At 43.2% G+C, this 11,683-nt stretch overlaps 1 protein-coding gene across 3 annotated transcripts in view; it reads left to right on the forward strand.

Annotated features, from left to right (window-relative positions):
* Positions 1–10,641, forward strand: part of LOC136632769 (oxysterols receptor LXR-beta-like) — a 56,671-nt gene extending 46,030 nt beyond the window's left edge. For all 3 annotated transcript variants that reach the window (XM_066607913.1, XM_066607911.1, XM_066607912.1), the window contains 3 exons: positions 59–158; positions 2,770–2,978; positions 3,767–10,641. In XM_066607913.1, the coding sequence (XP_066464010.1) occupies positions 59–158; positions 2,770–2,978; positions 3,767–3,913 (456 nt within the window). In that variant the 3' untranslated portion in view covers positions 3,914–10,641. The remainder of the gene's footprint in view (positions 1–58; positions 159–2,769; positions 2,979–3,766) is intronic.
* The last annotated feature ends 1,042 nt before the right edge of the window (positions 10,642–11,683 follow it).

The raw sequence follows: 11,683 nt of genomic DNA on the forward strand, positions 1-11,683 counted from the left end.
ATCTAGGCACATGTTGTAGATCACTGCTCTTCAGCATCTTGCTTGGATTTATTAACAGATTATGTTGTTGGAGACGGCGAGGCGTTACAATCATGAGACTGAATGTATAACCTTCCTGAAAGACTTCACATACAGCAAAGACGACTTCCACCGAGCAGGTGAGTTCTATTATAATTATATTGGGGCTTATGCACACAACCGTATTTGGAGTCTCTGTATTACAGCTCTATAATACAATGGCCATAGTTGTTTATGGGCCCATGCTGCACTTATGTGCCTCTAATAATTTACATAGATCCAGCATATTTCATAGCACTTTACAAATCTGAGGGTACTTGAATGGATAAATCGGATACTAGGGGGAAGCGCATTCCAGAAAACTGGTGTAGTTTGGGAAACATCTATAACGATGTTAGTCTTAGATCACTAGCAGCACGGAAAGTGCAGGTTGGTAGGGATGAGAAATTAGCTGGTGCAGCACTGTGGAGAGCTTTATAGATGAGTAAGAAGTTTAACTTGAGCTGTAAAGTAGATGGGCAACCAGCTAAGTGATTGGCACAGGGTGGAGGCATTAGTATAGCGGGTGGACAAACTTGAGCCTGGCTGCTACATTCAGGATAGATTAGAGGGGAAAAAAAGGTGAGGGAAAGACCAATTTGTAATGAGTTGGTTATCAAAGCGAGAATTAATAAGGGCAACTTTGCAGTTTCCAGAATAAGATGGTGGATTGAGGTGCAGGTCATTGGATGTAAGCAGTGAAGGAGAGATCAGAGTTTTCAAGCACAGCTGAAAACGTAGCCAAGGAAGCTAAAAACGTTTTGTGTTTTTTTTTTTAGACTTGCTGGCATAGCAACCTGCGTTTTAACGCTATAAAAACGCAGTACAAAGTTGTGCCGTGTCTTCAGCAGTGGTGAAAGCGCATCCCATTCATTTCAGTGGGAGACGCACAGCTGAAAACGGGCAACAGTAAAACGTGCAACTCTTTCAAAATGCAGCGTTTGGAAATGCCACGTTTTCAGCCTTGTGGGAGCCTTGTACAGCATTTAGCACTGAAAACGGTGTTAAATGCTGTACAAAAACGCCAGTGTGAGGGAGGCCTTTGGCCTTAGGCCTCCCTCACACTGGCGTTTTTGTACAGCATTTAGCGCTGCTTTTTCAGCACCGCGCTAAACACTGTACAAAGCTACAACGCTCCCATTCATTTCAATGGGGCTGCTCACACAAGGCTTTGACAGCGTTGCATGTCCTATTTATGGCCGTTTTCAGCCCTGTGTTGCTCATGGAAATGAATGGGCAGCAGTTTCCACGCTGCCGAAAACGCGGCACATCTTGGTACCGGGCTTTTGGCAACCTTAAACGCCCTAGCTACACTGCTTGAGTAAAAAAAAAAAAAGTAAGAATCAATACTCCCCTTACAGGTGATGTCCCTGTCCTCGGCGGCGTCCTCGGGACTTGTCAGCCAGTAGGGGAACTTTTTCTCTGACGGGGATTGGAAATTCCCGCCTCCAACAAGAGATTGCTCTGATTGGCTGAGCACTGCTTAGTGACAGCCCATTCAGCCAATCACAGCCAGCGCTGGATGCCTCCAATCACAGCCATTCAGTCATTGAATGGCTGTGATTGGACGCATCCAGTGCTGGCTCTGATTGGCTCAGCCAGCTGTCACTCAGCAGCGCTTAGCCAAACGGCCGGCTTCACATGGTCCCGACAGCGGCGTTGGGGACAGCGACTTCACCAGCTAGGTGAGTATTGATTTCTTTCTTTTATCAGCAGACTTAGCGGTGCTACCAGGCGAAATCTGCCGTAAACGCAGTGCTGAAAAACGCTTCGTTTCTACAAACGCCTGTGTGAGGGAGGCCTTACACATAAACCTGCAGCATATTTTCTGCCGCTGATATTTATACATTTTTTTTTTAATACATTCTGCATCAAAATCTGTGTCAATTGTGTGGAATTTAACCTAAGGGTATGTTCATATGGCGTTTTTTTGCTGCCGAATTTGCCTGTAAACCCACGACTATTCTGACACATATTTGACACTTAGGGCTCCTGTCCACGGGTGATGATTCGCCGGCGGCAAAGCTGTGTGAAGCTTTCCATAGCGTTTCTAAGGAAAGCGCAGGGTTGGCGTCCACAAGTGGCGAATCAGTGCTTCTCCGCTCGCGAGATCTAATTTGCGGCAAAGTCTTTCAATTGATTGAGGGCCGCAGAATTTTGCAAGTGAAACTGCTGTTTACAGTTTACTTCCCATTAGAAATCAATCTTAAAACTGCTGCTTTGCGATAAAACTACGTCGGTGCAGTTTTTGGCCACATTGTATCCGTTACGTGTGGTATCATCCCATATAGGATATGCCATAAATGCCACCTATACGGTGAACAGGAGTCTACCAATTCCAGTTCAGTGGAGCCACATAGCAGATACTTAGTTTTACACTCCTCTTTCAGACTGCAGCTAAAGCCATAATAACATGACCGAGCAGGGCTGCCATGCAATGCCTGGCAGTTCCTATAGGAAATGCTGCAGATGGAAGCTGAGTAGAGCTCCAGAACGCTCCTCAGGAAACTGAATTTTCCCTTTTTGCATGCAGTCTGTAATAGTGTTTTGTCCTTGTAACTTATAAATGTACGCATTACCTTCCACCTGATTAGCTTAATACCGTGCAGCTTCTAAGTGATAGGTGCCACCAGAAGGGTGGGTAAGAGTATGGCTTGGGTGATACTGCTTTGTTGAAGTGGTCCACTGACTGTTACTATCTTCTCGCCCCAGGGTTACAGGTGGAATTCATAAACCCCATTTTTGAGTTTTCACGTGGCATGAGGCAGATGCAGCTGGACGATGCAGAATATGCCCTCCTTATCGCGATAAACATCTTCTCTGCCGACCGACCAAATGTACAGAACAATCAACTTGTGGAAACCCTCCAGTTACCATACGTGGAAGCTCTGCATTCCTATACTCGTATCAAGCGACCTCAGGTAGCTACGTAGAATCATTTGTACCCAACACACTTGGTTTTCCTATGATGATCAATCAGAGGCTTCATTCATGATGTCTCTGCTTCCTTGTTTTCACTCCGGAGTCTCATGCCAATCTGGAGACCTGAAAAATAGTTTAGGAAGCCTGCCGAAAAAAAAGTTAGGACTGAAACTAAAACCAAATGTTGATAGTACTTCCACCTTATAGCCTGCAGATGGCAGTGGTGGTCTGTTAAGACTATGGATATATATTTTTTCATTGATCTGAGTAATTCTGTCAAGTAGCATCATCTCGATGCAAGAGCTATGAGACACACCATGTGCACATGACTGCATTGAAGAAGACGGGGACCATGTATAATATATGTATAATAATATATATAATTTTTAGATCTTAGCACAACGTATATCGGCGTATATACTTAGAGGCCTTTTTGGTCTGACATGCAGCCCTCCACAACAAAATTAATTGCATGCAGTGTGACTCAGCTTTGTGCAATGTATTGCAGGCTCCAATTCACAGAATTGCATAGATGAGCCATTTTAATCGCAATGGCAGCGCTGCTCCAATCCATTCTATGAGGCAGACAGCCGAGCGTTGCGATCGGCCATGTGTCTGCACCATTGAGAGGAATGGAGCCGCTACTGCACATCTGTGACCAGCACTCCATTCCCCTCTCCATACAGAAATGGGATATTGCATCTTCGTGTGTAAAATGGGGGGATAGGTGACAACTTGAAAAGAAGAATAACCAGAATTTTTTCTTTTCCCTACATTTCTTCTGCAGGATCACCTGATGTTTCCTCGTATGTTAATGAAGTTGGTCAGCCTGCGCACCCTCAGCAGCGTGCACTCAGAACAGGTGTTTGCCCTCCGCCTTCAGGATAAAAAGCTGCCACCTCTACTGTCTGAGATTTGGGATGTTCACGAGTAGCCGTTGCAGGACAGTGTGCACCCGAGACCCTCCGACCTCCTTATTGCAAAGGCACTGCAAATGGATGGAAAGCCACATCTGCATCAGAGACCTTTCTGATGTTACCGAAGTAGATGATGCAAACGTTGCAACTAACCCCAAGAAGGTTTTCTTACCCTGAATGTCTTAAAGACAAGAGACTTGAGGCTGGGGAACGATAAACAGCTTTACAGTGACTTATTTATAGCTGGGCTAATGAGTAGAAAGGGATAAGTCTCCTTTTCTTGGGGCTTTTACCATACTTGTCTTGTTTTGGGCTGGTTTGGTTTAGGTGAACTTTAGTTTGGTAAGAAGGTTCGAAATGGAGCTTTCTTACCTCCTGGGATGATGACTTTTATAAAGTAACTCCCCTCCAAGGCTCTATATGTGACAATGACTTCCGAGCAAGTCATGTGCTAGATGTAAATGTACAGAGATACTTTAGTTTAGTCTCGTGAAGCAGTGACTGAGCCACTGGACTTCGCACTAATCCTGCTGTTGTGGAACTTTTATAAAAAGTTAGTATTTTCTAATACAGAGGCGGCTAAATGTTGTGCTATGAGGTCCACTACCTCCCTAGTTCTGTCGGTGTAGTGAATCCAATATCACTATGTGCAGTTCTGCAAGGCTTTGTCGACACCCTCCCCCTTTCAGACATAACTGTAATGCAGTAGACCATCTTCCGCCAGCTAGAATTTACTTTAGCCTCCTCTAAAGCAAGTCTTGCACTTACTTACATAGACTTTCCTACCACCTCCATTTTTAGTTTGCACTTAAAATTTTTTAATTTTTTTTAATTTTTATTCCCCATTCTCTTGGCACTTATGCTGCTCAGCTGGCAGGTACTATAGGATCCGAGTAAAGCCTATGTTATAGCCAGATTTGATATATTGGCTTACAGCTGTGGCACATCCTCCACCTCCAAACTTGAAATGACATGTCCCCCCCGCAGCAGTTTCTACATTTCTATTTCATTACTCGGTGATATTTCGACAATCTGAAGTTATGCTTTTTCTCACTTAGATTGGAGGCTGTATTGGGCTAGCAGTAACTAGTTGTAAAGCAATAGCTTGTGCTTTTCTCACAAACACTAAAATATTAACATTAGTCTTCCCCTTATAATAGTGTACTGGTTATATAATTAGCTCACATACACTAAAATTCATAATGATATTAAATTATCATTCTGGGACTAGAAAGTTGTTTTTTTTTTGGTTTGTACATCAACTGTTAGATCTAACCGGGGGTTACATATTGCTCCATCTGAGCCTTCCCTATAATCTTTGATTGTCCTATTAGTTGGGTCACGTGATCCATGGACGGCTACGTGACATGATGGGCTTTTTATACCTGGAAGAATACTTATTCCTACAGCGTCATCCCATCAGGTTGATGTGAATTGGCATAGTAAGTAAAGAATAGCACTTCTTTAATGAAGGAGTTATGGTACCTTTTACACAGGGCAATTATCGTCTAAATCACTTGAAACCGTGACGTTCGGCGAAAGTGGTCTCGTGTACAAACAGCCAGTGCCAGGGCACTAAGCAACTTACAAGTGACGTCTCGCTCAGGGTAAACAGGAGCTCTTTAATCTCTGAACGACTGCCTGTTCAATGTGAATGGAGGTCGGTGGCCAGAAGGGATCTCCACCCTCCTTGTCCTCCATTCACTAAACTACCACCGCTTCTACGTGAAAACTCAAAGGCGATAGTCATTGGGACAGTCATCCCATTAAAAGGTACCTTTTCGACTCTGCTCACACTTCCGCCAGAGGCTCTGTCATATTTGATAATAGCACAGTGTTTAGTGATACTCTTCCTGTATGACAGCCGCCATGGCGAAACCTCATTATAAGTCATTGGAGTCTTTCAGGCGCCATTGGTTTCTGCCATATATGGTGGATCCAGCACTCCATTATTTGGGTTTTTCTGCTTCTGTGATGAAACAAAAGAAAAACTTGATGAAGTGTGAACAGAGCTTTACTTGGATGCGATCAGACACACCGCCCTTCATATAGCCTTGGCAAGTTCAAGGGCTAACCAAGATTTTAGAAGATCTGTCCTCTCTCCTGACATGTCTGTTTTAGTTCCTACTTGCAATATACACCTTAAATAACAAAGTTGGACACTTTTTCTTAGGATTGTCTGCCATTCCTCTGTTATTCCCTAAGGCAAAGTATAAGTAACTTAACTGGTCCGTAGGATGTGTCCTTAGGGCTCTTTCCCATCAGTGTTTGGGGATTCCGTTTTCCTGCTCCGTTCAGTAAGCCGGAAAACAGCACCCCTTGGCCAAAACTGTCTCCTGTTGATTTATAATGGGGTCTGTTCAATTTCCGGCCAGCAGTCCGCCACTTTGCCGGAGTTTAAAGAATGAAATAACGCAGCTTGCTGCACTTTTTTTGTCCTGTTTTCTAGCAGAAATTGGCGACTGGTTCCAAACTGAACATCGTTGTGAACAAGCCTTTACGTTTTATTTGTCTATATTTCATACAGATCTTCAGTTTTATCTGGTTGGTCACATCAGACATCTTTTTGATTTAGTTTCTCAGGATGACAATTCTGCATTGCGTTTGTCTTTTTTTTTTTTTTAAAGAGCCATTTACACATGGCGCCGATCACTCGGGCGATCATTCGCATGAACATTCGTCCCCGATCATTCTGCTGTATCGGCATGCTCAGTGATTTTGAATGACAAACAATAAAACCCTCTCTTATTGTTCACATCTCTTATGGAGACCTAAAAATGTAGTTAGCCAGCAGCAGATTGCCTCATGTAAATCGTGAAAATGCTGCTCTTTAAACTGGGGACAAATGATCGTTGTACAAAAGGAGTGCCGACTGACGTACTAGATCGTTGATTGGCACTCACTATGGACAATTTGCCTGTGGAAAAGAACCTGTAGAAATAGTTTCAAGAAGTGATATTGCCACGAATTGGCGCTAGGTACAGTTTATAAATGTTTGTTTCCCCATTGAAGCAAATACACACAACCTCCAGGGATATGGATGATGCAATATACACTTTATCAGAAAAAAATCTAGCCTCTAGAAGATGTCGTTTTACTGCAAAACTCTGCACACGGTTACATCTCAGGCAGATATACAAATGATTAGAGTTGTGGCGTCCTTAGATGAACGGTCTTCCCACCTGAGTCCTTAAAAGGGGTTCCACCCATGGCCTATAGAAAGGCTCTCAGAGGCTCCTTGTGTGTAGTGACCTCTTTTTCCGCTTGTGTAGAGCTTGTTGACCACTAGATACCTCTACGACGCAGACAAGAGATTTCACCCCGTTAAGAGTTTGAGAGGGGGCGCGTTATTGGAATTCAAGAATCTGGAAGGTCATATCAGCAACTTGCGCACCAACTGGGCTGTTCTGACCAGACTGTTAGGAGGTGTTGGGACCAGTGGATGCGTGGGGGCTTGCACACATGGCTACCAGGCTCAGGATGCCCTCGACAGACCACCAGTAGAGAATTGTTTGATTGTCCGACAAGCATGAGCAGCTCCAACTGTTTGGTTGTCCGCCATCTAGAGACAGGTGGCACCATCATTACAGGCCCTTGTGTGTCTGTTGGAAACCTTTCCAGGCGCTTGGCTGAAGGACATTTTGGTCTTACAGAGCCCATTACTTATACTGCTTTTGACACCTGCCCACCGTCTCTTCCGTTTGCAGTGGTGTCATGAATGGCAAAACTGCACTCCTATAGCATGGAACCGGGTTGTCTTCAGCGACTAATCCAGGTTTAGTTTGGGCACTGATGGCCATGTCTGGAGACCTAGGGGTGAGCGCCTCAATCCTGCCTTTGCCACAGAGTGGCACACTGCTGGTGTGATGTTCTGGGAGGGAGATCGCATACAAAAGTCGCTCACCCCTAGTAGTGGTACAAGGGACAAATGTGGGCCGATATGCTGCAGGATACAGAACCAGTATGCCTCCGCCCACCCGTATAACATCTGTTATCCCAGCTAGAGGTGGCCCAACAGGGTACTAGATTTCCCCCTTCCAGTGTTCAGTTTTCTGCAATAAATTATCCTTTTGCTCTGATATTGTAATCCCTTACTTAGATCAACATTACACTCACATATAAGTTTTGATTCCGACAACTCCTTCTAGGGAATGGATTTATTACTTTTTTTTTTTTTTTTTTTTTACAATGAGTATATAAAGGAAAAAAAGCCTTGAAAACTGCACTGCTGCTACTGCATTGTGTGACTAGGAGTTCATTGGCTCCTATTCACACACAATATCTAACCACTGCAGTGAAAGTCAAACTGTCCAAGAATCCCGGCGTGCTTCTCAGGGCCACTTGTATTCTATTTTGCTTTGTCATATAGGAAACCCAGGCTTGTACCCTTTGGTCAGTTTTAACATGGGTGCATTTTAGAAACTGTGTTAGGCCTGCAATATCCCCTTTCTTCCTCCCTGCAGATATCACTGTAGTATTCTATCTATATTCAGTTCACTTTCAAGCTCGGCCTTTATGGGAGGTATGCTTGATTATTCTACTGGGTTTTTTTTAATAAAAATAAGCCATACTGACACAGAACTAACATTACGTTGCGGTAGGAAGATGCTTAATGCAGGAGAACTTGCAGGTGCCAATTGTATATTACAACTGACACCTCCTTCTAAAGCCAGGGTAGTAGATAATGGGTACCAGACTTTTGACTTGTGAGTTTAAAGAGGAAGGGGGGCTACCGCTGTCACTCCATCAGGTGCCCACTTCTACGATCATGGAGTGCCGGTGGGTTGCTATGTCAGCCCAGAGCCTAACAATGCCCCCAATTCTGCCATGTACAGAAACCCTGCCTAATACGCTGCCTGTTTGTCAGTTTAATGATGACCGGCATACTACACTGCTGACATAATACACTGCAATAGTTCTGTATTGCAATCGAGAGATTAGAAATTCAAGTTTCCCCAGTGGGATTAAAAAAAGATAGGGGAAAATACTAAAAGGTTTTAGAATTACAGTGGAAACTCTGAGGCAGCCACCCAAAATTGCACTGAAAAGTGGTCTCTGTCTGGGAAGGTGGGGATGGTGGCGGCCTTAGACTTTTAACTCCCAGACATATTTTTTTCCTCTTTTTTTTTTCTTCATCCCTGTGTACCAAGATTTATAAACTTTTTATTCTTCCGTTGACCTAGCTGTATGAGTGTTTGTTTGTTTGTTTGTTTTTTTTAATGGTACCATTTAATGCATCATATAACAGTGGGAAACCTTTAAAAATATAAGTGAGGTGAAATTCATGGTGTGGCAAAAATGACATGCTAATTTCATTTGATGGGTCAGTACAAGCAATATGGCAATACTATGTAGATTTTTTTTGTTTTTGTTTTACTACTGGAGGGGTTGAAAAAAAACAACAACTTTTTATCATATTAGGAGTCCCATGCCTTTATTTTCTGACAATGGGGGGGGCTCCTTTTCTTGCAGGGCGACCTGTAGTTTCTATTGCTACCATTTTTGGGTACACACAACCGCTATCTATTCAATTTTCAGTGTGGAACAGGGCTACAAACGTAATTTTTGTACACATGCACGTAGAGCTTTTGTTTCAGAGGCAAGTTTTTTTAAATTTCTTTATTTTTTATTTCTTTTGACAAATATAAAAAAACAATATTTATTTTTGTTTTAAGCTGCTTTTTGGGGACTTGTAGAAGTGTTCAAACAATCACAAGTTCAATATTTAAAATTACGATCTACTGTAATACTGGAGTATATTCAACATTCACATGTAAAGCCCTTCCACAAGTCAGTAAATACATGGCAGCCCTGGGATCCTGCATGAGGCTCACAACTACCATGGCACCCAGCGATTGCATTGCGGGGACTTTTCCCTTTAGCTATCTGTTTACATGCCACGGTAAGGGTTGACAACGCAAACCGGTAAAAGCTGTTAAACAGCCATGTTTGGAGCTAGCTCTGATCCTGGCTGTTTGCAGTGGGTGTCAGCTGTTTTACACAACCCCAACCTGCCGGGTATGTAAAGGGCTCGGCTCCCAAGACTGCTTCATAACTACCCCGCATCTCCGTCATGTACAGCAGAGGGTTCACTTTTTTTTTTTTAATGCAAAGTAGTAAAACTTAAAAATTGTGTGAAAATTTGGAATCCCCATACTTATACCCCACAGAATAAATGCATGTCTAGGTCGATGGAAAAATGTTACTGCATTCAAAATTTGGAGAGGAAACCACAAAAAAAATCTCTGCATCAAGTACCAAACTAGATCATATCCTTAAGGTGTTAAAAGGATCCTAGCATTCCTGGCAACTCATTAGGTTGTCACTTTAACATGTAAGTCTTGATTTATGTTGCTCCATCTGAGAGCAGGGTGCGATAGTCTCACGGTCTCTCCTAGCAGTCCTGTTGGGATTTTTGCTGCTTTTTTACCCCTAAATCCTATTCCAAATGACATCACAGAGCTCGGCTTCTCTCCCTCTATCATATCCTGCTCTCATCGCAGCAGAAATCATGTAGCAGGCTTGCTTTAGTATTCTTCCACCCTCTAGCCATCACAAACATTAATAATTGACGCTTTCCCTCTGAAATTTGTAACTACGGAAGACAGATTCTTACAATGCTGACAGTGCCAGTTTGTCCTTTATAGCGGCTTTTTAACATAATGTTTGCTTTACTTTTAAGAACATTGGAGGTTTTCCTTTTAAATGGACTGTTCAAAATAAAGTGAAATCCTGTTAAAATACACATTTCTTTGCCTGTGACGTCTAGAAGAAAACCCTTTCAAAAAGTTTATCATGAAACATTATCTGATCTGGACGATTATTTTGTTAGAAGGGCTTCTACAAATTAAGCTAATCACAGCAAGGATGATAAAGGTATCTTGACAATGGTTGATTATGGGCTGACTTATCACTCAAAAGAGCGATTGCTGTAACTATGGCCACCAACAGGTGACAAGCAATAAGTCGCTAGTTTTGTTTCAGCTTTCCAAAAAACAAAACAAAAAGTCACTGGTTTATCAAGTCATGTGGTGCAGAGTCAGTTCATATTTAAACAACTTGTGAACAATTTTTGCATGGAGGTCCCCCTTAATGGGACCTCCATGCAAAAATCACTAATCATCACTCGCAGCGGGACCTGACCTGAGCGCCTGCAGAGAGCAGCGCGGGCACTCACCTCTCCCGCAGCCCCGACTTTCATGTGACGGCTGCCGGGCAGCCGGCTCATGCGCAGAGCGGAGCCGGCGGCTGGTGAGTGAATTTTCTGCTTCATCACTGCTGTGTGTAAAAGCAAGCAAGCAGCTGTATGCTGTAGCAAATTTTCTGAGCAACTATTGGAACCAGTGTTTCCCAAATTCCAGGCTTATTGACTCTCCCAACATGTCAGGTTTTCAAGATTTTCCATAGAATGGCACAGGTTAAGTAATTGTCTGCGCCTCAGATGTTGCTACAGGTGTTCTCAATACGATATCCCCAAATCATGACTTGTTGGGGGTTTGAGAGGACTGAAGTTTGGAAAACGCTGATCTGAACTATAGTAGCTCCATGTAAAGGTACTATGAAACAGGATTCCAGGAATGGTAATACCCCTTTTAATGTGTTTGAAGCAATGCATTCACCCATAAGATGTTTATTTCCAAAATGCTCCGTTCTCCAGATATTGATTCTTATGCCTTCTGGTTGTTTATAGCTTGATGCCACGGAAACAGATCACCTTCTGTGGAAAAAAAATGGCAGATGAGGCCAGGGCTCATACGCTTTTCATTTCAATCTGGAGAACAAGGACC

The sequence above is a fragment of the Eleutherodactylus coqui genome, chromosome 6 (genome assembly GCF_035609145.1).
Source record: "Eleutherodactylus coqui strain aEleCoq1 chromosome 6, aEleCoq1.hap1, whole genome shotgun sequence".
Taxonomy (NCBI): domain Eukaryota; kingdom Metazoa; phylum Chordata; class Amphibia; order Anura; family Eleutherodactylidae; genus Eleutherodactylus; species Eleutherodactylus coqui.